Genomic DNA, 26,397 nt, shown 5'->3' with positions numbered 1-26,397 from the left:
TTTTATTATCTTTATTTTTTGAGAGAAAGAGAGAGAGAGGGAGAGAGAGAGAGAGAGAGGAGGAGGAGGAGGAGGAGATAGACAGAGAGGTAACTGCAGACCGGCTCCACTTCTTATGAAGCTTCCCCACTGCAGGAGGGGACCAAGGGCTTGAACCCGGGTCCTTATGTGTTGTAACATGTGTGGTCAACCAGGGGCACCATCACCTACCTCCCTATTCATTTTATTAGTTCCTGGGAGAAAACTCGAACCTTCATGCATGCAAGGAGTTAGCTGTCCTGCTGAACTGTCTCCCCAACCACATTGATATTTATTTATTTGGGAAAGAGAGAGAGAGAGACACCTGCAGCCCTGCTTCACCACTCATGAAGCTTCCCCCCTGCAGGTGGGAACCAGGGACTTGAACCCAGATCCATGCACTCTGTACTGTAAGCCCTTAACCAGGTGCACCACTGTGGCCTGGCCCCCTCTAACTGGTTTGCAATGTGAAAATAAAGTAAAACATGTATTCTTGGTATTATTCTCAATGGTACTAGTGCCCATTTGGGGTGAGAAAAGAGTGACAGGCTTCTGGTTCTGAGGGAGAGACTTCTGGAGAGAGAAACAGCGCCCTCCCAAGTCTGCAGAAATAGTTCAGAATTACATTATCAACTGGGCCTACTTTGCTTGTTTGTTTGTTTGTTTGTTTGTTTGTTTTACCAGAGCCCTGCTCAGCTCTGGCAGATGGTGGTGTGGGGAATTGAAACTGGAGCTTCAGAGCCTCAAGCAGGAGAGTCTCTTTGCAGAACCATATGCTATTTTTTTTCTATTTGCTTTTATTTTTTAAGATTTTGTTTATTTATTAATGAGAAAGATAGGAGAGAGAGGGAGAGGGACAGGGACAGGGACAGGGAGACGGAGAGGGAGTGGGAGAGGGGCAGGGAGAGAGAACCAGAAATCCGGACTTCTTGCTTGAAAGTCCAATGCTTTATACACTGGCACCTCCTGGGCCACCCTATTTGCTTTTAATAGTGAATGGATTCTTTTCTCTGTTTCATAGGTCTCTATTCTGATGTGTGTGAACCACGCTCTTAAATATAAATAAGAGAGGAGGAGGGACATTAATGTCCCAGTGCTGAGAATTTACACAATTTCAGCTTCTTCTTTTTTTAAATTTTTATTTATAAAATGGAAACACTGACAAGATCATAGGATAAAAGGGGTGCAATTCCACACAATTCCCACCACCAGAACTTCATATCCCATCCCATCCCATCCCCTGATAGCTTTCCTATTCTTTATCCCTCTGGGAGTATGGACCCAGGGTCATTGTGGGGTGCACAAGGTGGGAGGTCTGGCTTCTGGAATTGCTTCCCTGCTGAACATGAGACCCAAGGTTACTGAGCTCTAAAACACGACTGTTGCCACACACAGCTGATCATACCTCATTTAACTTCCTCATTAAGGGGTGAACACAGGCAGCAAAAGAGAAAGAAAGGAAGAAAGAAAGAAAGAAAGAAAGGGAGAAAGAAAGAAAAGAGAGAGAGAGAAGTCAGGTGGTAGCCCAACGGGTTAAGTACACGTGGCGCAAAGCACAAGGGCCAGAGTAAGGATCCGGGTTCGAGCCCCCAGCTCCCCACCTGCAGGAGAGTCGCTTCGCAGGCGGTGAAGCAGGTCTGCAGGTGTCTGTCTTTCTCTCCCCCTCTCTGTCTCCCCCTCCTTGCTCCGTTTATTTCTGTCCTATCCAACAACAATGACATCAGTAACAACAGCAACAATAACTACAACAATAAAACAACAAGGGCAACCAAAGGGAATAAATAAATAATTTTTTTATTTTAAAAATAAATAAATAAATAAAATGGAAAAGAGGAGGGGGAGTGTGTCAGGCGGTGGTGCACACATGTCCTCATGCCCAAGGACCCAGGTTCAGGCCCCGGGTCCCCACCTGCAGAGGAGGGATGCTTTGCAAATGATGAAGCAAGGCTGCAGGTGTCTCTCTCTGTGTCTCTCTCCTTCTCTACCGCCAGCCTCTCTTGATTTCTCTCTGTCTCTTCTGCTACCGCCTGCCTCTCTCGATTTCTCTCTATATATATGCAATTAATAAATGCAGGACATGCTTTTCAAAAAAGAAAAAACACGGGCTGTAGTACAGCGGGCTAAGCGCAGGTGGCGCAAAGCACAAGGACCGGCATAAGGATCCCGGTTCGAGCCCCCGGCTCCCCACCTGCAGGGGAGTCGCTTCACAGGCGGTGAAGCAGGTCTGCAGGTGTCTGTCTTTCTCTCCTCCTCTCTGTCTTCCCCTCCTCTCTCCATTTCTCTCTGTCCTATCCAACAACAGCAACAACAATAATAACTTCAACAATAAAACAAGGGAATAAATAAATAAAATAAATATAAAAAAAAGAAAAAACGGAGGGGCCAGGCGCTAGCATTCCTGCCTATGTGCACCTGGGATAATGCACAAGGACCCGGGTTCAAGTCCCTGGTCTCCACTGCAGGGGGGTGGGAAAGTTTTGCAAGCAGTGAAACAAGGCTGCAGGTGTCTCTCTGTCTCTGTCCCTCCCTAGTTCCCCCTTCCCTCTGAATTTCTGTTTCCATCCAATAAATAAATTAATTTATTAATTAAAATAGAAAAGGGCACCCAAAAATCCAGGAGGAGGTGTCCAATCAAACAGAAGCCACTAACACTAAGAAACAAAGGCAGGTATCTTCAAGGAAGAGAAGCTGAGAAAGCAAACTTGAAGACCTGAGTTGTAGCCCATTCTGAGGTTGGCCCTGCCCCTAGTTCTCAGCCCCGCCCCCTATGAGGCCTTACCACGCCCCTGGTGCTCAGCCCCTCCCCCAAAGAGACTTGACTCCACCTCTAGTGCTCAGTCCCGTCATCTGGTGCTAGGCCTCGCCCCTAAGTGGCCTGACCCCGCCCCTGGTGATTGGTCACTCCCCCCAAGAGGCTTGCTCATCGCTGGTGCTTGGCCCCGCCCCTGTAGGAAGCCTGGCTCCGCCCCTGGATCTTTGACTCCACCCCCTAGGGAGTCTGACTCTGCCCCCTGGAGGCTTGACTCTGCCCAGGGTGGTTTGCCCCTCCCCTGGGAGGTCTGACCCCGCCCCTAGTAAGTTTGGCTCCGCCCCTGGAGACTTGACTCCGCCCCCTAAAAGGTCTGTCTCTACTCCTGTTGCCCAGCTCAGCGGCTCCCCAAGGCCTGAGTTCTGGAGAGAATAAGGGGAGCAGGATGCAGAGAGGAGGGAGGCTGGGGTGTCCAGAGCATATATGGTTCTGGGAGGTAATCACAGGGAAATAGAGGTGGAGGGAGGGCACTCTTGGGGTCCTGTGAGCCTGGACAGCAGACTTCTGCACTCCCCCAAGCAAAATACAGCCGAATATTTTGCAAGCCAGATCTGCCTTAGCGTTTGATCAGAGCATAGGACTGGTGTTCGCTGGCGCCACCATACGGTAAGGAGAGGAACTACACGAGCAGACTGCCTGCCGAAGCGGCCCTTTGGTGCAAAGACATCTGAGGGGGGCTCCATCTCCTCTGGCTTTGGGGATTCCAAAGGAGTCTTGCACAAAAATAAGAGAAAATAAGAGAACCATACAAAAGATCAATGAAGCCAAATGTTGGTTATATGAAAAAATAAAATCGACAAACTCTTAGCCAGACTCACTAAAAAAAAAAAAAAAGACTCAAATAGAATTGTAAATGATAGAGGAGATATCACAACAGACACCACAGAAATCAAAAAGAAAAATCATGTGAAGCTTCTACTAACAACTATATGCCACCAAGCTAGAGAATCTGGAAGAAATGGAAGAATTCCTAGAAACATATTCCCTTCCAAATCTGAACTAAGAAGATCTACAGAACCTAAATGTACCAATCACAGACAAAGAAATCGAAACAGTTATTAAGAACCTCCCCAACAACAAAAGTCCTGGACCAGATGGCTTCACAAACGAATTCTACAAGACCTTCAGGAAACAGTTAATACCCATACTTCTTAAGCTCTTCCACAAGATCGAAGAAACAGAAACACACCCTGCCACCTTCTATTAAGCCAACATCACCCTGATACCAAAAGCAGATAAAGACACAACAAAAAAGGAAAACTACAGACCAATATCTCTGATGAACATAGATGCTAAAATACTGAACAAGATCCTAGCCAACCAGATACAGTAGTATATAAAGAAGATTCTTCATCACAACCAAGTGGGATTTATTCCAGGAATGCAAGGCTGGTCCAATATATGTAAGTCAATCAATGTCATTCACCACATCAATAAAAGCAAAACCAAAAACCACATGATTATATCAATAGATTCAGAGAAAGCCTTTGACAAAATCCAACACCCATTTATGCTCAAAACACTACAAAAAAAGGGAGTAGATGGGGAGTAGATTATTCCTCAAGGATAGTGGAGTCCATATATAGCTAACCTACAGCCAACATCATACTCAATGGACAGAAGCTGAAAGCATTCTCCCTCAGATTGAGGACTAGACAGGGCTGTCCATTATCACCATTACTCTTCAACATAGTATTGGAAGTTCTTGCCATAGCAATCAGGCAAGAGAAAGAAATCAAAGGAATACAGAATGGAAGGGAAGAAGTCAAGCTCTCACTATTTGCAGATGATATGATAGTATATATAGAAAAAACTAAAGAATCCAGCAGAAAGCTACTGGAAGTTATTAGGCAATATAACAAGGTGTCAGGCTACAAAATCAATGTACAAAAATCAGTGGCATTTCTTTATGCAAACACTAAGTCACTCCCATTCACTATTGTGGCAAAATCAATAAAATACCTAGAAATAAACTTGACCAAAGAAGTGAAAGACTTGTATACTGAAAATTACAAGTCACTATTCAAAGAAATAGAAAATAATACCAAAAAATGGAAAGATATCCCATGCTCATGGATTGGAAGAATTAGCATTATCAAAATGAATATTCTCCCCAGAGCCATATACAAACTTAATAGGATACCCATCAAAGCCCCACCAAGTATTTTTAAGAGAATAGAACAAAAATTACAGTCATTTATCTGGAACAAGAAAACACCTAGGATCACTAAAACAATCTTGGGGAAAAGAAACAGAAATGGAGGTATCACACTCCCAGATCTCAAACTGTATAATAAGGCTATAATAATCAAAACAGCATGGTACTAGAACAAAAATAGGTACACAGACCAGTGTAACAGAGTTGAAAGTCCAGAACTAAACCCCCACACTTTTGGACATCTGATTTTAGATAAAGGGGCCCAAATATTAAGTGGAGGAAGGATACTCTCTTCAATAAATGGTGCTGGGGAAACTGCGTTGAAACATGCAGAAGAATGAAACTGAACCACTTTGTCTCACCAGAAACAAAAGTCAACTCCAAATGGATCAAGGACCTGGGTGTTAGGCCAGAAACTATCAAATACTTAGAGGAAAACACTGGTGGAACACTTTCCCACCTAAATCTCAAGGACATCTTTGATGATACAAACCCAACTACAAGGAAGACTAAAACAAAACAAATTAATGGGAGTATATCAAATTAAAAAGTTTCTGCACAGCAAAAGAAATCATCACCCAAACAAAGAGATCCCTCACAGTATGGGGGATCTTCACAATCCACCCATCAGATAAGAGATTAATAACCAAAATATATAAATAACCCACCAAACTTAGAAATAAAAAAAAACAGGGGCTCAGTGGTGGTGCACCTGGTTGTGTACACATGTTACAGTGCACAAGGACCCGGGTTCAAGCCCCCGGTCCCCACCTGCAGAAGGAAAGCTTTGTAAGTGGTGAAGCAGAGCTGCAGGTGTCTCTCTTTCTCTCCCCCTTTCTATCTCCCCTGCCCTCTCGATTTCTGACTGTCTCTATCCAATACATAAAGATAATAAAAATTTTTTAAAGAAATAAAAAAATGACCCATCAAAAATGGTAAGAGGATATGAACAGAATATTCACTACAGAAGAGATCCAAAAAGGCTAACAAACATAGGAAAAATTACTCGAGGTCACTGATTGTCAGAGAAATGCAAATAAAAACAACATCGAGACCCAAAAAAAAAAAAAAATGGTTATAGCAAAGACCAAAACGTGTGTGAGAGTTCCAAACAGAAACATTAGGCATAAAATAAATAAATATAAATAAATAAATAAATAGTCAATAGAGGAACTAAGGAGAAACTAGAAGAGTCAGTTAGATATGACCAGATGGTTGCAAGATAGCACAGTGAAAGACAGTAAGGGAGCTAAGGAAGCAAAGCTAAGTAAAATCACGAGATAACACAAACAGGAACAATTACAAGTGTTTCAGAAAGAAAAGAGCAAGAAGTCGTGCAAAGGGAAACTTAGTTGAAGACTCAACAGCTAAAACTTCTCAGTCTGAGGGAAAAAAACAGAAATCTAGATGCAGAAGGTTCAAAGAGATACAAAGTGACATCAAAAACATACATCCCCAGAGACATTAACATTTAATATCAAACACACTCGTCCAAAGAGATCTGTGTAGACTGATGTTCATAGACGCACACTCTGTAATGGCCCAAATTTGAAAGCAACCCAGGTGTCCTACAACAGATGAGTGGCTGAGTAAGCTGTGGTCTAGACACACAGTGGAATACTACTCAGCTATTAAAAATAGTGAATTCACATTCTTCACCCCATCTTGGATGGAGCTTGAAGAATCATATTAGAGGAGGCTGGGTGATGGTGCACCTGTTTGAGTGCACATGTTACAATACTCAAGGACCCAGGTTCAAGCCCCCAGTCCCTACCTGCAGGAGGAAAGCTTTGTGAGTGGTGAAGCAGGGCTGTAGGTGTCTCTGTCTCTCTCCATCTCTATCTCTCTCTCCCCTCTCAATGTCTGTCTCTATTCAATAGATAAAGATAATAAATAATAATTATAAGGGGTCAGGGCAGTAGCACAGCGGGTTAAGCGCACATGGCGTGAAGCACAAGGACCGGTGTAAGGATCCCGGTTCGAGCTCCCGGCTCCCCACCTGCAGGGGCGTCACTTCACAGGTGATGAAGCAGGTCTGCAGGTGTCTGTCTTTCTCTCCCCCTCTCTCTTCCCCTCCTCTCTCCATTTCTCTCTGTCCTATCCAACAATGATGATATCAATAACAACGACAATAATAAAAACAAAGGCAACAAAAGGGAAAATAAATAAATAAATAAATAAATATAAAAAAATTTTTTTTAACTATAACAAATTGTGTTCGTGAGATAAGCTAGAAAGAGAAGGATGAAGGTGGAATACCTCACTCCTAGACAGAAGTTGAAAAATAAGAACAGAAATGAGAGACACAAAATAGAATTTGGCGAGGGCTGGGTGGTAGTACAGCCGGTTAAACCCACAAAGTATGAAGCATAAGCACTGGTTCAAGGATGCCAGTTTGAGACCCCAGCTTTCCACCACAGGAGAGTCACTTTACAAGCAGTGAAGCAGGTCTTTCTCTCTCCCTCTCTATCTTCCTCTCCTCTCTCCATTTCTCTCTGTCCTATTCCAAAGCCACAGGAGCACTGGATTCATAGCGCAGGCACCGAACCACAATGATAACCCTGGAGGAAAAAAAGAAAAAGTAGAATTTGGACTGGGTTATGGCACCAAAATAAAGTACTCTGGGGGGTCGCTCAGTGACGTTAGTCCCTGACCCTTGGAGACAGGCCCTCTGACTGTCCTCTTTTTACTCTTCCCTAAAGGAGGACTCTAGGGAACTTCAGGGACACCTGCACCCCCACTCATCAGGGGAGCCCTGACCTTAGCTGACCCCCACCCAGCAGGTGTCACCCTCCTCCCTTCTGACCCCGCAGGACAGAGTTGAGGGCAAGGTCAGGCTGTTTCTTCAGCACCTGCGGTGGGTGGGCAAATTGAGGAAGGAAGTGGAGCTGGTCTGGGGACACTTTTCTCTGACCTTGACCAAGTCCAGCACCTCCCAGGTTGCTAGAAGGTCAGCTGGAAGGCCTGGAGGTACTGGGGACTGAACTCCCTTGCAAAGCCCAGAAGCTTCCTGCTGCTGGTCACTGCCTGGTGTCCCACACTGCACTCCCCAGCCTCTGCCCCCTCACTGCTCCCAGCCTCCATTCTGCCACTTCCTCTACCCACCCACCCATCCCCTTCTTCAACCATGGTCCACCCCCAGCATGGAGGACCCAGCCTGTGATTGGTCAGTGGGGTTGTGGTGGCAGGAACTGGGAGGCAGCAGTGAGGGGAACCCCCCACCTCACTTATATCTGCCCTGAGCTCACAAGTGCTCCCCACACCCCCACCATGGACGACGTCGTGTATGGCAACATGGGCAGAGGACTCTGGGAGGACCCCACAGGTAGGAGCCATAGGAGGCTCCCTCCCTGCCCCCAGTCTGGGTCCCTCCCCCCACTGGAATGCAGAGGCAGGAGAAGAAGGGGAGTCAAGATGGGGTTCCCTCTGTGGGTGCAGGAGAGACACCCGAGCCCTGGAGTCAGCTGAGTGGGCTTCCAGTCCCAGCTCTGGCCCTGGGGTGCTGTGTGGCCAGGGGCTAGGTCCCTCACCCTGTGTGAACCTCAGTCTCCAGGCAGAAATGCAGGAGTCCAGCCCCCAGTCCCTGTGCAGAAGGCACCTCAGGGCCCCAGCAATGCTGGGGACGCAGAACCGTCCTGGTAGCCCTGGGTCTCTCGGCCACCGCAGTCCTGTGTGTCATCATTCTGAGCGTCCTGCTGGCGAGGGGTGAGTGACAGCATGAAGGCGGGTGTCCCTGTCCTTGGGGACAGAGACCTCCCCACCCAGGGTGCACCTGCTGGCCTGAGCTTGAACGCATGGGGAGAGTTAATGCAAACATTCAGGCTCTCTCTGTCTGTCTGCCTGTCTGTCTGTCTTTCTCTCTTTCTGCAAGCAGGAGTCTGAATGCGTGTGTAATTATTAGGCATCTGAATTCTGGGGTATAGCTCTTCCTTCTTTTTTCATTTTATTTATAAAAGAAAACACTGACAAAATCACAGGATAAGAGGGGTACACTTCACACAATTCTCACCACTAGATCCCATCCCCTCCCCTGATAGCTTTCCTGTTCTTTATCCCTCTGGGAGGATGGACCCAGGGTCATTGTGGGATGCAGAAGGTGGAAGGTCTGGCTTCTGTAATTGCTTCCCCACTGAACATGGGCGTTGACAGGTGGATCCATACTCCCAGCCTGCCTCTCACTTTCCCTAGTGGGGCAGGGCTCTGGGGAATCGGAGCTCCAGGATACACTGGTGGGGGAAGTCCAGGGAAGTCTGGTTGGCATCATGCTAGCATCTGGAACCTGGTGACTGAAAAGAGAATTAACATACAAAGCCAATCAGGCTGTTGATTAATCATAAACCTAAAGACTGGAATAGTGCAGATGAAGAGAAGGGGGGGGGGTCTCTGTTTTGTAGATAGCTAGTAGGCATATTTTCGTTATATTCCAAAGGGCCTGTGCCTACACTAGTTTGCGTTCTTTTTCTACCACCCCAGCCTGAAATCTGATATACAGGTGCATCCAAGTCAGCTCTCTCTTCTTTTGGGGAGTAGCATAACGAGCATGCCCTGTGCACCTGTTACTGGGGACCTTGCTCCCTTGGGTGCAGGGAGGGTCCTGAGCCTCTCTGTTCGCAGCCTCCACAGAGCACTGGATGCCTCCCAGCTTCCAGAACCTTCTGGGGGTGCAGCAGCCAGAGGCACCTGCCATGCCTGGGACCCCGGGGACCCTGTCCCCAGCTGTCACCCAGCTTCCTTTGCTCTTTGCAGTCAGCCAGAGTCTGACCAGTACGAGGAAAGACCTCAAGGACTTCCGCGCTGAGCTGTCCCTGGCGACTGGGCCTCATAACCGTGAGCTAGTTTGGGGGGTGCAGGGAGGATTGGGGTGGGGGCTGGGGTGGGCACTTGTGGAGCCTATGGATGGCTCCCAGGGATCCCAGATCACCTGGGTCTCTCCCACCCTCTCTCCAACTTTGAACTTAGCCTTCTCTCTGCAGCCCACTTCCCCACATTTTAAAAATATTTTTAAAAAATTTTAATTTTTGTTTATTATTAGGTAGAGACAAAGGAATTGAGAGGGGAGAGGGAGAGAGAGAGAGAGAGAGGGAGAGACACCTGCAGCTCTGTTTCACCACTCAGGAAGCTTTCTCCCTGCAGTTGGGGATGAAGGGACTTGAACCCAAGTCCTTGTGCACTGGAATGTGTGAACTCAACCAGGTGCATCACCACTTGGCCCCCAGCCGACCCCCTTCTCAATCCCCACCCCCAGCACCAACACTCTTGCAAGACCCTGGGTTACACCACTCTACTTCCTTCAGCCCCTTTGTTGCTGGTTTTTTTCCCTAAGTATTAATAATTTCTTATTGGATAGAGACAGAGAGAAATTGAGAAAAGAGGGAGGGATAGAGATGGAGAGACAGAGAGACCCCTGCAGCCCTGCTTCACCACTCGGGAAGCTTTTCCCCTGCAGGTGGGCACCAGGGACTTAAACCCGGGTCCTTGTCCACCAGAATGTGTGAGTGTAACCAGGTGCACCACTGCCTGACCCCTCCCTCCAGCCTCTCAGTGGGTCCCACATCTCAGAGACCCTCTTCTCCACCCCCCCATGTCACCCCCTCAGGCTCCTGCCAGCTGTGTCCTACATGGTGGCTGCCCGCCCAGGGCTCTTGCTACTTCTTCTCCCAGGGACAAGCCACGTGGGCTGAGGCCCAGCGTCTCTGCTTGGCATCCGAGGCTCACCTAGTGGTTGTGGGGGACCTGGAAGAGCAGGTGAACATCTGGGGGAGGTGGCGGCTAGCATGGGGGCAGGGCTCCCCTGAAGGGTCCTGGGTGGGAGGAGGAAGAGGCCATGGTCCTTGAACATTTAATCAGTCTCCCAGCCCTCCTTTCCTCTTTCCTTCCTTCCTTCCTTTTTTTCCTTCTAGAACTTCCTAAAGGAAGCCAATAGAGACCACAGTTACTGGCTGGGGCTGAAGGCTATCCGCCACTCATCTGGCAACATTCAATATTACCAGTGGGTGGATGGCACCCGGCTCAATCTCAGGTGAGAGAAATTCCTGGAAGAGGAACAGAGTCACTCAAAGGCAGGGGCCCTGGTCAGATTTCTGGGGTTCCCCTGGGTGGGGGGGTGGTCAGGGGACAAAGTAACCTCCTGAATGAGCAGACACTTAAATGCAGAGAGCAGGGATGGAGACACAGCATCTGGTTCTGCAGAGACTCTCCTGCCTGAGGCTCTGAGGTCCCAGGTTCAATCCCCAGCACCAGCAGCAGACAGAGCTGAGCAGAAATCCTGTTTCTCTCCATCTCTCTCTCTCTCTCTCTCTCTCTCTCTCTCTCTCTCATAAAAATAAATAAAATAAGGACTGAGACTATAGCATAGTGGTGATGGAAAAAGACTTTCCTCAGGTCCCAGGTTCAATCCCTAGCACCACCAGTGCTGAGCAGGAATCCTATCAATCTCTCTCTCTCTCTCTCTCTCTCTCTCTCTCTCTCTCTCTCTAAAAAGGCAGAGGCTGGGGAAACAGTATCATGGTTTTGCAAAAAGAATCTTCTGCCGAGGGCTGGGCCGGGTGGTGACGCACCTGGTTGAGCACACATGTTACAGTGCACAAGGACCCGGGTTTGAGCCCCCAGTCCCCACCTGCAGGGGGAAAGCTTTGCAAGTGGTGAAGCAGAGCCGCAGGTGTCTCTCTGTCTCTCTCCCTCTCAATCTCCCCCTCCCTCTTGATTTCTGGCTGTCTCTATCAAAAAACGAATAAAGATTCAAAAACATAAAAAGAGACTCTCCTGCCTGAGACTCTGAGGTCCCAGATTCAATCCCCAGCACCACCAGCAGCTAGAGTTGAGCAGATGTCTGATATATTTCTGTCTCTCTCTCTCTCTCCCTTTAATATAAAATATTTTAAACATCTAAAAAAAAGGAGTGCAGGGAATACAAACTTATGTCCCTGGTGTTTGTTTAGGATGCGCCATTGGATGGGTGGGGAGAGGATCTCTGGATTAGACCCAGGCAAGAAGCAGGATGGAGGTTGGAGCTTGAACCCCTGGCTTGCCACCTGCCCAGAGTCTGAGCTATGTCTCCCCAAACTCTTGCAGCCACTGGAGCCCGGGGGAGCCCAATGATCATAAGAATGCTGAGAGCTGCATTGAGATGATAAAAACAGGGCTGTGGAATGATGCCTTCTGTCATAATAATAACAGCTGGATTTGTGAGAAGATGCCAAAATGCTGACACACACACCCTTCCCCCAGCACCTTTTCCCTTACCCAACCCAGCCCTGTCCAGCTGTGTTCTGGACTTCTGCTCTGACCTCCCTGAGTTCCCACCACCACCACCCCAGGGCTCCCTGAGTCTCCAAACTCACAGCCAAAGTCAGAGGATCCAGGGATGGGTGGTATTTCTGGCATTATGGTATTTTCTGCAGCTGGGAAGTCCACCGAGATTTGTGAAACAACCCTGAGGGCCAGGAAGGCTGTGGTACTTAGACACAGATGGAATACTATACAGCTGATAAAAAGATGAAGTCAGCTCCTTCGAAATGTCTTGGTCAGAACTTGAAGGTATTATGTGGCGTGAGACAAGCCAGAAAGAGAAAGATCAATATTGAATCATCTTACTTATAGGTGGAACTGAAGAATAAAGGGCAGTGAAGGAAAGCATAGAATGAGGGACCAGACAGTGGTGCACCCGGTTAAGTGCACATAGGACTTAGCCCAAGGATCCCAGTTTGAGCCCCCAACTCCCTACCTGCAAGGGGGAAGCTTCACAGGTGGTGAAGCAGGTCTGCAGGTGTCTCTCTGTCTGTCTCCCTCTCTAGCTCCCCCTCCTCTCTCAATTTCTCTCTGTCCTGTCTAATCAAAGGGGATAGAATTACCTCCGGGAGCTGTGGATTCATAGTGAGAACCCTGGAGGCAAAAAAAAAAAAAAAAATCATAAGGTGAAACTTGGACTGGATGTGGTGTAATGCACCAAGCAAAGGTCTCTGGAGAAGGGGGGGAAGGAACAGCATGAAAAGAGACTTTGGGGTCCTGACATGTCGCCCAGACACCAGTCAAGGAGAGATGACAGGCTGTACTTAGGTGTTAAAGACTAGAATGTTGGGCGGTAGCACAGCGGGTTTAGCGCACATGGCGCAAAGCGCAAGGACCAGCATAGGGGTCCCGGTTCAAACCCCCGGCTCCCCACCTGCAGGGGAGTCACTTCCCAGGCGGTGAAGCAGGTCTGCAGGTGTCTGTCTTTCTCTCCACCTCTCCGTCTTCCCCTCCTCTCTCCATTTCTCTCTGTCCTATCCAACAACCTATCCAACAACGATGACAGCAACAACAACAATAATAATTACAACAATAAAACAACAAGGGCAACAAAAGGGAATAAATATTTTTTTTAAAAAAGACTAGACTGTCTTGACCATGGACTGTGAGCCCAGACTGACAGGGACCAAGAGGTCACACAGGCTCCTGTGCTGAACATGAACAGACTTGGGCCCTGGGTCAGATCGCTGGGATTTACAGTTAATGCTGGGCTAGCTTTGTGGGTGTTTCTTCCCGGGCACATGCTCTCTGGGTTGGAGAGAACTCAACCAGAGCCAACCTGGGCTGCTGCTTACTCAGTGATGCAGGAAAGAGGAACCAGGAACTCGTGGCGAAGTAGGAACGCAATGCAACGCCTTTGTTGATTAGAGACAACACCTTTATATATTTTTAACCAGAAGTGGCATGTGGGAAAAGGAAATGCCTAGGAGAGGGGGTGGAGAAAAGAGCGTGAAGGTAGAAAGCTTCCATAGCAGCTGTTGTGAAGGTTCTAACCAATGGGATTAACCAATACCCTGCAGGCAGGGTGGGTCTCAGGCAAAACAATGATGATGTAAATAGACCACAGCATCAGAGCAGGGGGGCTGCCCCACAAGTTAATGGTATTTATATACTTTCCTCATGTTTGGGAGCTACTCTCTGCCCTGATCAAGCTTTCTAGTCTTATTCTCAACTCTGACACCATCTTCCCAGACAAGATGTTTTAGCCCACCTGCATGTTAGCCATCAGGCTCATGCAAAACTTAGTAAAGTCACAGGCCCCTTGGAACATATCTAAAATAGACTTCCTAGCTTCTTCCTACAAGAAGACCCCTTGTTTTATCTGCTCTGTTCCTGCCTTTGGGCTCCTGTTTATTAAAAAAATTGTCCTGCTTAACATCTTACTGACTTTCAGCCACTAAGTCGCAGACATTACTAAAATTGCAACCTGACTTCCCTGGGCAGATGACCCCACCAGTATGTCCTGGAACCCTACCTCCCCAGATCCCTGCCCCACCAGGGAAAGAGAGAAACAGGCTGGAGGTATGGATCCACCTGCCTACACCCATGTCCATTGGAGAAGCAACTACAGATGACAGACCTTCTACCTTCTGAACCCCATAAAAAAATTTAATCCATACTCCCAAAGGGAGAGAAATGATGGGGGAAGATGAACAGAGGGCTCTGAACTCCAACACCATCAGGATTCAGAAAGAGAAGAAGAAAAGGGGGAGAAACATTTAGATGGAGTAATAGGTTTATGTGTGACTTGGAAAGGAAAAGATGGAACCATAGGGGGGGAAATGTACAAATATAGACAGAGAGTTGTAAAATAATAGTTATCCCATATCTACAACCTTAAGAGAATTACTGTAGCTTCCAATGGAGGAATTAGGAATTCAGAACTCTGGTGGTGGGAATAGTGAAGAGTTGTACCTCTGTTATCTTGTAATTTTGTAAGTCACTAATAATTTTAAAAAGAATAGGGAAGCTTCCAGTGAAGGAATGGGACACAGAACTCTGGCGGTGGGAACTGTGTGGAATTGTACCCTGTTATCGTACAATCTTGTTAATCACTATTAAATCACTAATAAAAACTTTTTAAGAATATACTGTAAATCAGGAGTTGGGGGTAGCACAGAGGGTTAAGCGCAGGTGGTGCAAAGCGCAAGGACCTGCATAAGGATCTCGGTTCGAGCCCCCGGCTCCCCACCTGCAGGGGAGTCGCTTCACAGGCGGTGAAGCAGGTCTGCAGGTGTCTGTCTTTCTCTCCTCTTCTCTGTCTCCCCCTCCTCTCTCCATTTCTCTGTCCTATCCAACAACAACAATAATAATAATAACTACAACAATAAAACTACAAGGACAACAAAAGGGAATAAATATTTTTTTTAATTTTAAAAACATAAAAAATAAGATTGCATGGGTCCCAGTGAAGGAGGGCACAGGATGTGGGATCTAAGGGCACTGCAGCTTTCAGACAACTGACTACCAATGGCAGGGCTCTCACCACACCCCTCTGACTCCATAATTCAAGAAAAGGGTTCATAATTCAAGGACGTGTGTTGTGGTGTTTATTTTTTCAACTATCTTTTATTTATGTATTGGATAGAGACAGCCAGAAATCAAGATGGAAGGAAGAAATAGAGAACAAGAGACAGGGGCAGGCGGTGGCACACCTGGTTAAGCAGTCGTGTCACAGGGCTCAGGAACCCAGGTTCAAGCCCCTGGTCCCCACCTGCAGAGGCAAAGTTTTAAGAGTGTCAGGTTCCCTCCCTCTGGACTCAGGACCTCTCACCCTCCCCATCTACAAGTGCAGGGGTCTGCAGTGTGGACACTGAATGACTAGACCCATGTCTCTCTCTCTCTGTCTCTCTCTCTCTCTCATTTTATCAGGGCATAAAAGTACTTGTGAAACTTGGAAATATAAGACAATTCCCCATCTCCGCATGATAGGTGTCTGTCACAATCCTCATCTTCCAACTTAGGACCCCAAAGTCCCCCCACCCAAAACCCTATTTCCCATTCCTTTGCTTTGGTACAATACACACACACACACACACACACACACACACACACACACACACATCCCAAAACATTCACTTTGTTTTTCCTCCTTTCTGGCCTTGTTTCTTCAATTCTTTCTATGAGCAAAGATCATCCCATATTCATCTTTCTCTTTCTGGCTGATTTCACTTCACATGATTCCTTCAAGCTTCATCCAAGAGGAGGCAAAGAAGATGACTTTGTCATTCTTCATAACTAAGTAGTATTCCATAGTTTCTATAGGCCACAACTTTCTCAGCCTGCCTCAGGCACCAAAGTCCCAGGTTCAATACCCTGAGCCACCATAAACCAGAGCTTAGCAGTGCTCTGGTAAAAGAAAGAAAGAAAGAAAGAAAGAAAGAAAGAAAGAAAGAAAGAAAGAAAGAAAGAAGAAAAGAAAGGAAAAGGGAAGAAAAGAAAAGAAAAGAAAAGAAAAGAAAAAACAAGAAATAATAGTCAACCCATATGTGTGACCTTAGCAGAACCACTGCAGTTTCCAGTGGAGGGAATAGAGACACTCTGGTGGTGGGAACGGTGTTATCTTATGATTTTTGTAAATCAAAAAAAAATATGTAGAATTTCCAAAACGATCTTGAGAGGAAAATAAAAGAAAAACAGAACTGGAGGCATCACATTCCCAGATCTCAAACTATACTCTAGGCCCACTGGAATCAAAATAGCTTGATACTGAAACAAAAAGACAACAAAAAAAGACACAGTACCAGGGGAACGAAATTGAGAGCCCAGAAGTAAGCCCTGCAACACCTAAAAACATCTAATTTGGGGAGTTGGGCTGTAGCTCAGCGGCTTAAGCGCAGGTGGCAGGTGGCGCAAAGCACAAGGACCAGTGGAAGGATACCGCGGTGAAGCAGGGCTGCAGGTGTCTGTCTTTCTCTCCCCCTCTCTGTCTTCCCTCATCTCTTTCCATTTCTCTCTGTCCTATCCAACAATGATGACAACAACAATAATAACTACAACAATAAAACAAGGGCAACAAAAGGGAATAAATAAATATTTTTTAAAAGCATCTATTTTTTTTTTTTTTACGAAGGGGCTTCCAGTCTATTAAATGGAGAAAGGAGAGTCTCTTTTATTTCTTGGCTTGGTGTGTGAGACTCCAGGGCTCTCCCTCCAGACTCAGGCTCCCCGAGAGCAAAGGATGGGGTCAGAGCTATCAAGATTCTCAATCTGTAAAGAAGAAGCCACGGTTGAGACCACAGCCATGTGTCTTCCTGTTTCTTACTCCCCTCAAGACACAGAGACCTGGGTTGAAACCACAGAGAGGACCAGGGAGGGAGCATCTTGTCATCACAGGAGCCCCAGCACCTACCGACCGTCCCGGAAGTGGGAAGTGGCCTTTGGTGGGGAGACAGAAATATAGAAAGAAGAGAAAGTGGGGGGGTCACAGGAACGGAGGAGGGTGAGGGGGTGCTGGGGCTCCCAGGGCTGCGAGATTCTCAGAGGCTGGGCAAGTCTGGGCTGTCCTCCACCCTGAGGTCCTGCTCTCCTCTCTCTCTCTCTCTCTCTCTCTCTCTCTCTCTCTCTCTCTCTCTCTCTCTCTCAGGGGCCCTGTGCTGTGTCCTCACGGCCACTTGGCAGAGTTTGTTCCCAGATGTGCTCTTGTCACTGACGCCACAAAGGGGCAGCCCCTGGAGACAGGTCACGAGGCTTGGACATGATCTCCTTTGTCCTTCTCCTCCTCCCTCTTCCTCCTCCTCTCCCTCAGCCTCTTCCTCCTCCTCTTTCATTCCTCCTCCTCCTCTTCCTCCTCCTCCTTCTCCCCCTTCTTCTCTTCCTCCTCATTCTCCTCCTCCTTCCTCCTCTTCTTCATCCTCCTCTTTCTCCTCTTCCTTCTCCCCCTCTTCCCCCTCCTCCTCTTTCTCCTCTCTCTCCTCTTCCTCCTCCTCTTTCTCCTCTTCCTCCTTCTCCTCCTCCTCTTCCTTTGCTCCTCCTCCTCCTCTTCATCCTTCTCCTCCTCTTTCCCCCACCTGATCTTTCCCCCTCCCCTCCTCCTTTTTCCTCATCTCTTCTTTTGCTCCTTCTTTCTCTTTCTCCTTCTCCGCCTCCTTCTCCTACTTTTACTCCTCTTTTTATCTTTCTCCTTCTATTACTTCTAGTACTTCTCCTTTTTCTTTTTCTCCTTCTTTCTTCTTATCTTCCTCCTTCCTCCCTTTCCTCCTTTCTCTCCTTCTCCCTTTCTTCCTCATTCTGTCCTTCTTCCTCCTTTTCTCTTCCTCATTCTTCTTCTTCCTTCCTTCTTTCATCTCCTTCCCCCTCTCCCTTCCTCTCTTTTCCTGCCTTTCTCTTCTTTCCCCCTTTACCTCCTTCCTTCCTGTCTGCCTTCTCTCCCTTCCTGCCTTCCCTCCCCATGGTACCAGCCTGAAAATCAAACCGCAGAGTCTCAGGAATGGAGCCCCCGGAGCCATCCCCTCCCTGCTCATCTCTTCTGTGGCTTCCTGCCAGAGCGATGCCCCATCATCCATGGGTGCCAGTTCCCTCTGTCTTTGCAGTGCTGGGAATCAAACCTAGGAACCTCGTGCATGAAAAGAGAGCCACACTACCCACTGAACCACCTCCCTGGTCTCTCTGTCTCTCTGTCTGTCTATCAGAGACACTGCACTACCTTCTTTTGAATTTTCTCAAGCTTTATCTACCCATGAGAGAGAATAAGGAACTGGGAGGTAGCACACCAGGTTGAGCACACATGTTCAAGCCCCGGGGTACCCACCTGAAGGGGGAAAGCTTTGGGAGTGGTGAAACAGGGCTGCAGGTGTCTCTCTGTCTCTCTCACCTCCTCATTTCAATTTCTGACTGTTTCCATCCACTAAATAAATAAAGATAATCAAAATAAAAAGAGAGAGAGAATGAAAAAGACCCAACGCCTCCCTGTGACACACGTAATGCCAGGACTCAAACTCGGGACTTCATGCCTGAGACTCCAGTGCTTTATCCACTTAGGATAAAGCCACCCTCCTGGGATACCCACCACTTTTTTGCCTCCAGGGTTATCAATGGGGCTCAGTGCCAGCATTACAAACCCACTGTTCCTGGCAACCATTTTTCCCATGTTATTGGACAGGACAGAGAGAAATTGAGAGGGAAGGAGAGACAAGGAGGGAGAGAGACAGAGACAGAGAGACACCTGCAGACTTGCTTCACCGCTCATGAAGTAGACCCCCTACAGGTGGAGACTGGGGGCTTGAACCCGGGTCCTGGCATGGGTCTTTGCACTTCCTACTAGGTGCACTTAATGGGTTGCGATGCCTCCCATCCCCCCACCACCACCCAGTATGACATTTTTTATGTCTCTCCACCCTACCTCCTTGGTCTCAGGTAATTTTGTTGCTAATGTACCTTTGGTTGGTTGGTTGGTTGGTTTTCTTTATTTGGTTTTTGTCTGCTTGTTTGTATCATCTATTTACATTGTACACAGGGATGAAATTAAATAGTTGCCTTTGGGAGGCGGGTGGTGGTGCACCTGGTTGAGTGCACATGTTACAGTGTGCAAGGACCTGGGTTCAAGCCCCTGGTCTCCACCTGCAGGGGGAAAGCTTTGCAAGTGGTGAAGCAGGGCTGTGGGTGTCTCTATCAAATAAATCAAATCGATGGGGTTTATAGCCAACAATATTTATACACCTTCCCCCATATTTGGGATCCACTCTCTTCCTTGATCCAGCTCCCTTGTAGACTATGTGGAAGCTTGGTAGAGCTTAGGGAAACTCTCCCCATCCTTGGATGGAGGTCTGGAAAGACACCTCACTTGTTAGCCCTCTCCTTAGAGATGAGCCAAGAGGGAAAAGTCTCCCAGACTCAGTTTTCCCTTGTTAGCATCTCAAGCTCACAGAAAGCCTACAAGCCTCTCACACTTAGTTTCTCCCTGCTAGCAGCAGGCCACATGGCTGCCCGTTTGAAGGTTCACTCAGAGTTCATGATAGTCACTCAAAGTTCACAAATCCGCTTCATCTTTTGATCACAAAGGAGAACATACTCTGTCATACACCTCAAACACCAGACAGAGAAACCCCAAAACTCCTATTTCCTTATGGTTTTTGATATCTGTGATTTACATCAATCCTTGTTTATCTTTTCTCTACCTCACCTTACTGGTTTAACCCCTATGCTTCTCTCAAATGCCTTTGGATAATTAACCTGCCTGCATCATGGAGAATAATTGTCTTGACCTTTATGTATCACATCAATTCTTGTCATACCAGCCCCCTACCATAAGGGCAAGCTGACCTTTAAGAAACCTGTAATTTCTGACATATTTGAAAAATGTTCTTTGTTTAACTTTCTATATAAACCCAAGCCCACCCTCAAATAAAACGAGTGTTTGTACCAGAATACTCCCCGAGTCTTCCTTTCTGATCGCTGGGCCCCTTAGAGCCAGTGAGGGAAGATCAGTGGTTTGCCTCCTGGCTGGAGCCACCCCACGTGAGCCCCAGAACTCCCTGGCCCCTTTTCCAACTCTGACACCATCTCCCCAGACAATAACTTGTGTCCACCTGCATATCAGATGTCAGGCTCAGGCAAAAACTAGTAAAGTCATAGGCCCTTTGGAATAGACCTACAAGCTATTTCCAAAACAGAGACCCCCAACTCTTCATCTGCACTATTCCAGCCTTTAGGTTCAACAATTTGTTTGACTTTGTATGTTAACTCTCTCTTCAGCCACCAGGTTCCAGATGCTACCATGATGCCAACCAGACTTCCCTGGATGGATGACCCCACCAATATATCCTGAAGCCTTGCTTCCCCAGAGCTCTGCTTCACTAGGGAAAGAGAGAGAGAGGCTGGGAGTACGGATCCACCTGTTAACGCCCATCTTCAGTGGGGAAGCAATTACAGAAGCCAGACTTCCCACCTTCTGCATCCCACAATAACCCTGGGTCCATACTCCCAGAGGGATAAAGAATAGGAAAGCTATCAGGGGAGGGGATGGGATACAGAGTTCTGGTGGTGGGAACTGTGTGGAACTTTACTCCTCTTATCCTATGGTCTTTTCAGTGTTTCCATTTTATAAATAAAGTTAAGAAAAATCAATAAATAAAGACTTTTTAATTAAAATAACATTTTTTAAAAGATAACATTTTTATGTCTCTCCACCATATTGGTGGGGACAGATAGCATAATGGTTCTGCAAAGAGACTCTCATGCCTGAGGCTCCAAAGTCTCAAGTTCAATCCCTTGAACCACCATTAGCCAGAGCTAAGCAGTGTTTGGGTAAATATATATATATATATATATATATATATATATATATATAGCCTTTTCCTTCCTATGCATGCTCTCATTCTGTTCTGTCACAAATGAAAAGGTCTCATCTTTTTATAACTACATAATAGTCCACTGTAGTCACCAAGTTGCAGATGTTACCATGACGCCAACCTGACTTCCCTGGGCAGACAACCTCACCAATATGTCCTGGAACCTCACCTCCCCAGAGCCCTGCCCCACTAGGGAAAGATAGAAACAGGCTGAGGGTATGGATCCACCTGCCAATGTCCATGTCCAGTCGAGAAACCATTACAGAAGACAGACTTCCCACCTTCTGCACCCCAAAAAGATCTTTGGTCCATACTCCCAGAGGGATAAAGAATAGGGAAGCTGGGGAGTCGGGCGGTAGCACAACGGGTTAAGCACACGTGGCACAAAGCTCAAGGACTGGCGTAAGGACCCCGGTTCGAGCCCCCGTCTCCCCACCTGCAGGGGGGTTGCTTCACAATCCGTAAAGCAGGTCTGCAGGTGTCTCTCTTTCTCTCCTCCCCCTCTCTGTCTTCCCCTCCTCTCTCCATTTCTCTCTGTCTTATCCAACAACAGCGACAGCAATAACAACAACAATAATAAAACAAAAAGGGCAACAAAAGGGAATAAATAAATAAAAATCTAAAAAAAAAAAAAAAAGAATAGGGAAGCTTCCGATGGAGAGGATGGGATAAGGAGTCCTGGTGGTAGGAATTACATAGAATTGTACCCCTGCTATACCACTGTCTTGTTCATCGTTGTGAAATCATTAATAAAAATAAAATAAATCCACTGTATACATATGATTGGAAACTGGTGTCAGTGCACAGACCCACAAGCAGGGATATGAGGTGAGTATGGGCAAGTCAGGGAAGTCTCTGAAGAGGGGTGCAGAAGTCCAGAGCTCAGGTGCTAGGCAGGGCTGGGCTAGGTAGCCCAAGTGGGGCAGGGTGGGGGCTTCTTCCTGGAGGTGGGTAGGTGCAGGGGATGGCAGGCAGTGACCAGAGGCCACCAGCTGCAGGGAGCTGGGTCAGCATTTTGGCTTCTTCTCACAGATCCAGCTGTAGCTCTTGTCACAAGGGGCGTCATTCCACAGGTTGGTACTTAGCATCAAAACACAATCTTCAACTCCTTTTTCATCATTGGGTTCCCCCTGGTTCCAGTAGCTACAAGGATTTTGGTGGGTGATACCATTGACACTCTGAGCAGGTGACAGGCCAGGGCTTTAACCAGGTCCCAGGCTGATAATTTCCTTTAAGACAAAACCACTCACCCACCCACCCACGTTCACTGCCATTGCTACCACCCCCCTCCCAGAAGGATGCACCAAAGACAGACTTCTTTTTTTTTTTTTTGGCCTCCAGGGTTATCGCTGGGGCTCAGTGCCTGCACCATGAAGCCACTGCTCCTGGAGGCCATTTCCCCCCCCCCTTTTGTTGCCCCTGTTGTTGTAGCCCTGCTGTGGTTATTATTGTTGTTGTTGATGTCGTTCGTTGTTGGATAGGACAGAGAGAAATGGAGAGAGAAGGGGAAGACAGAGAGGGGGAGAGACAGACAGACACCTGCAGACCTGCTTCACTGCCTGTGAAGTGACTCCCCTGCAGGTGGGGAGCCGGGGGCTCAAACCGGGATCCTTATTCCGATCCTTGCGCTTTGCACCACCTGCGCTTAACCTGCTGTGCTACCGCCAGACCGCAAAGACAAAGATTTCCATTCCCTACTTGGAATGCTCAGTCCCTCCCAGAACCTACAAAGCACTTCCTAAGAAGGATTCCCCCATCTACGGGGGAAACCCAGAGGTCAAACCACAGCAGCTGGCACAGAGAGAGGATGCCCCTCTTCCCGGCGACCTTCCCACACACACACACACACTCACCTGAAGATTAGCTGGGAGTCATCTACCCACAGGTAACGCTGAATCTTGCCCAACTGCCGGATTCCCCTGAGACCCAGCCAGGAGGTGCGGTTCTCATTATTTCTCTCCAGAAAATTCTGGAAGAGAAAGAGGGAAGGAAGGGGGGAGGGAGGACAGAGAGACTGATTAAATGATGAAGGACCTTGGCCTCTTCCTCCTCCCACCCAGGACCCTTCAGGGGAGCCTTGCCCCCATGCTAGCTGCCACCTCCCCCAAATGTTCACCTGCTCTTCCGGGTCCCCCACAACCACCAGGTGAGCGCCAGATGCCAAGCAGAGAAGCTGGGCCTCAGCCCACGTGGCTTGTGCCTGGGAGAAGAAGTAGCAAGAGCCCTGGGCGGGCAGCCACCATGTAGAACACAGCTGGCAGGAGCCTGAGGGGGTGACATGGGAGGAGAGAAGAGGGTCTCTGGCATGTGGGACCCACTGAGAGGCTGGAGGAAGGGGTCAGGCAGTGGTGCACCTGGTTACACACACACATTCTGGTGGACAAGGATCCAGGTTCAAGTCCCTGGTGCCACCCTGCAGGGGGAAAGCTTCCCGAGTGGTGAAGCAGGGCTGCAGGGGTCCCTCTGTCTCTCCATCTCTATCTCTCCCTCTTTTCTCAATTTCTCTCTGTCTCTATCCAATAAGACATTATTAACACTTGGGAGTTGGGCAGTAGCACAGCGGGTTAAGCGCACGTGGCACAAAGCACAAGGACCGGTGTAAGGATCCCGGTTCGAGCCCCCGGCTCCCCACCTGCAGGGGAGTCGCTTCCCAGGCGGTGAAGCAGGTCTGCAGGTGTCTGTCTTTCTCTCTCCTTCTCTGTCTTCTCCTCCTCTAGCCATTTCTCTCTGTCCTATCCAACAGCGATGACATCAATAACAACAATAATAATAATAAAAAAGGCAACAAAAGGGAAAAAACATTTAAAAATTATTTGTTTGTTATTAGATAGAGACAGAGAAATTGGGAGGGGAGGGGGAGAGAGAGAGAGAGTGAGAGAGAGAGAGAGAGAAAGAGAGACAAAGAGAGATCTGCAGCTCTGTTTCACCACTGCTTTCCCCTGCAGGTGGGGATGAGGGGGTTTGAACCCAGGTCCTTGCACACTGGAATGTGTGAGCTCAACCAGGTGCATCACCACTTGTCCCCCAGCCCACCCCTTTCTCAATCCCCACCACCAGCACCAGCACTCTTGCAAGACCCTGGGTTACACCACTCTAATTCCCACAGCCTCCTGGTTGTTTTTTTCCCTAAGTTTTAATAATTTCTTTTTTATGCTTTTTAATTTTCCCTTTTGTTGCCCTTGCTGTTTTTTATTGTTGTTGTAGTTACTGATGTCATTGTTGTTGGATAGGACAGAGAGAAATGGAGAGAGGAGGGGAAGACAGAGAGAGGAAGAGAAAGACAGACACCTGCAGACCTGCTTCACCGCCTGTGAAGCGACTCCCCTGCAGTTGGGGAGCCGGGGGCTCGAACTGGGATCTTTACGCCTGTCCTTGAGCTTTACACCCGCCCGACTCCCATAAAAAAAATTTTTAAAGGCTAAGCTCAAAGTCGGAGAGAGGGTGGGAGAGAACCAGGTGATCTGGGAGCCCTGGGAGCCATCCACAGGCTCCACAAGTGCCCACCCCAGCCCCACCCCAATCCTCCCTGCACCCCCTAAACTAGCTCACGGTTCTGAAGCCCAGTCGCCAGGGACAGCTCAGCGCGGAAGTCCTTGAGGTCTTTCCTCGTACTGGTCAGACTCTGGCTGACTGCAAAGAGCAAAGGAAGCTGGGTGACAGCTGGGGACAGGGTCCCCGGGGTCCCAGGCATGGCAGGTGCCTCTGGCTGCTGCACCCCCAGAAGGTTCTGGAAGCTGGGAGGCATCCAGTGCTCTGTGGAGGCTGCGAACAGAGAGGCTCAGGACCCTCCCTGCACCCAAGGGAGCAAGGTCCCCAGTAACAGGTGCACAGGGCATGCTCGTTATGCTACTCCCCAAAAGAAGAGAGAGCTGACTTGGATGCACCTGTATATCAGATTTCAGGCTGGGGTGGTAGAAAAAGAACGCAAACTAGTGTAGGCACAGGCCCTTTGGAATATAACGAAAATATGCCTACTAGCTATCTACAAAACAGAGACCCCCCCCCCTTCTCTTCATCTGCACTATTCCAGTCTTTAGGTTTATGATTAATCAACAGCCTGATTGGCTTTGTATGTTAATTCTCTTTTCAGTCACCAGGTTCCAGATGCTAGCATGATGCCAACCAGACTTCCCTGGACTTCCCCCACCAGTGTATCCTGGAGCTCCGATTCCCCAGAGCCCTGCCCCACTAGGGAAAGTGAGAGGCAGGCTGGGAGTATGGATCCACCTGTCAACGCCCATGTTCAGCAGGGAAGCAATTACAGAAGCCAAACCTTCCACCTTCTGCATCCCACAATGACCCTGGGTCCATCCTCCCAGAGGGATAAAGAATAGGAAAGCTATCAGGGGAGGGGATGGGATCTAGTGGTGAGAATTGTGTGGAGTGTACCCCTCTTATCCTGTGATTTTGTCAGTGTTTTCTTTTATAAATAAAATGAAAAATAATGAAAAAAGAAGGAAGAGCTATACCCCAGAATTCAGATGCCTAATAATTACACACGCATTCAGACTCCTACTTGCAGAGAGAGAGAAAGACAGACAGACAGGCAGACAGACAGAGAGAGCCTGAATGTTTGCATTAACTCTCCCCATGCGTTCAAGCTCAGGCCAGCAGGTGCACCCTGGGTGGGGAGGTCTCTGTCCCCAAGGACAGGGACACCCGCCTTCATGCTGTCACTCACCCCTCGCCAGCAGGACGCTCAGAATGATGACACACAGGACTGCGGTGGCCGAGAGACCCAGGGCTACCAGGACGGTTCTGCGTCCCCAGCATTGCCGGGGCCCTGAGGTGCCTTCTGCACAGGGACCGGGGGCTGGACTCCTGCATTTCTGCCTGGAGACTGAGGTTCACACAGGGTGAGGGACCTAGCCCCTGGCCACACAGCACCCCAGGGCCAGAGCTGGGACTGGAAGCCCACTCAGCTGACTCCAGGGCTCGGGTGTCTCTCCTGCACCCACAGAGGGAACCCCATCTTGACTCCCCTTCTTCTCCTGCCTCTGCGTTCCAGTGGGGGGAGGGACTCAGACTAGGGGCAGGGAGGGAGCTTCCCATGGCTCCTACCTGTGGGGTCCTCCCAGAGTCCTCTGCCCATGTTGCCATACACGACGTCGTCCATGGTGGGGGTGTGGGGAGCACTTGTGAGCTCAGGGCAGATATAAGTGAGGTGGGGGGTTCCCCTCACTGCTGCTTGCCAGTTCCTGCTCCCACAACCCCACTGACCAATCACAGGCTGGGTCCTCCATGCTGGGGGTGGACCATGGTTGAAGAAGGGGATGGTGGGTGGGTGGAGGAAGTGGCAGAATGGAGGCTGGGAGCAGTGAGGGGGCAGAGGCTGG

At 48.4% G+C, this 26,397-nt stretch overlaps 2 protein-coding genes across 6 annotated transcripts; one reads left to right on the top strand and one right to left on the bottom strand.

The window, feature by feature from the left end:
* Nucleotides 1–8,221: 8,221 nt before the first annotated feature.
* On the top strand, nt 8,222–20,698 carry LOC132535500 (C-type lectin domain family 4 member G-like). 4 transcript variants are annotated; one of them, XM_060181394.1, is made up of 6 exons: nt 8,222–8,310; nt 8,532–8,690; nt 9,732–9,812; nt 10,582–10,730; nt 10,886–11,004; nt 20,466–20,698. In XM_060181394.1, exons 1-6 carry the CDS (start codon nt 8,256–8,258, stop codon nt 20,536–20,538), a joined length of 636 nt encoding a protein of 211 aa, XP_060037377.1. In that variant the 5' UTR covers nt 8,222–8,255; the 3' UTR covers nt 20,539–20,698. The 4 variants fall into 4 exon arrangements, with proteins under 4 accessions (XP_060037377.1, XP_060037374.1, XP_060037376.1 ...); XM_060181391.1 differs by lacking the exon at nt 20,466–20,698 and adding an exon at nt 16,846–17,288; XM_060181393.1 differs by lacking the exon at nt 20,466–20,698 and adding an exon at nt 12,057–12,636.
* A 245-nt stretch (nt 20,699–20,943) lies between these two features.
* LOC132535499 (C-type lectin domain family 4 member G-like) lies at nt 20,944–26,246 on the bottom strand. Of its 2 annotated transcripts, XM_060181389.1 has the most exons (6): nt 26,123–26,246; nt 25,743–25,901; nt 24,611–24,691; nt 23,178–23,326; nt 22,915–23,030; nt 20,950–22,204 (listed from the first exon to the last, which is right to left on the bottom strand). In XM_060181389.1, exons 1-6 carry the CDS (start codon nt 26,175–26,177, stop codon nt 22,069–22,071), a joined length of 696 nt encoding a protein of 231 aa, XP_060037372.1. In that variant the 5' UTR covers nt 26,178–26,246; the 3' UTR covers nt 20,950–22,068. The 2 variants fall into 2 exon arrangements, with proteins under 2 accessions (XP_060037373.1, XP_060037372.1); XM_060181390.1 differs by lacking the exon at nt 24,611–24,691 and having other exon boundaries at nt 20,944–22,204.
* Nucleotides 26,247–26,397: the final 151 nt, after the last annotated feature.

Source organism: Erinaceus europaeus, chromosome 23 (assembly GCF_950295315.1).
Source record: "Erinaceus europaeus chromosome 23, mEriEur2.1, whole genome shotgun sequence".
Classification (NCBI taxonomy): Eukaryota; Metazoa; Chordata; class Mammalia; order Eulipotyphla; family Erinaceidae; genus Erinaceus; species Erinaceus europaeus.
Note: the sequence above shows the minus strand (reverse complement) of the source record. Positions and strands in the feature narration are given on the sequence as shown.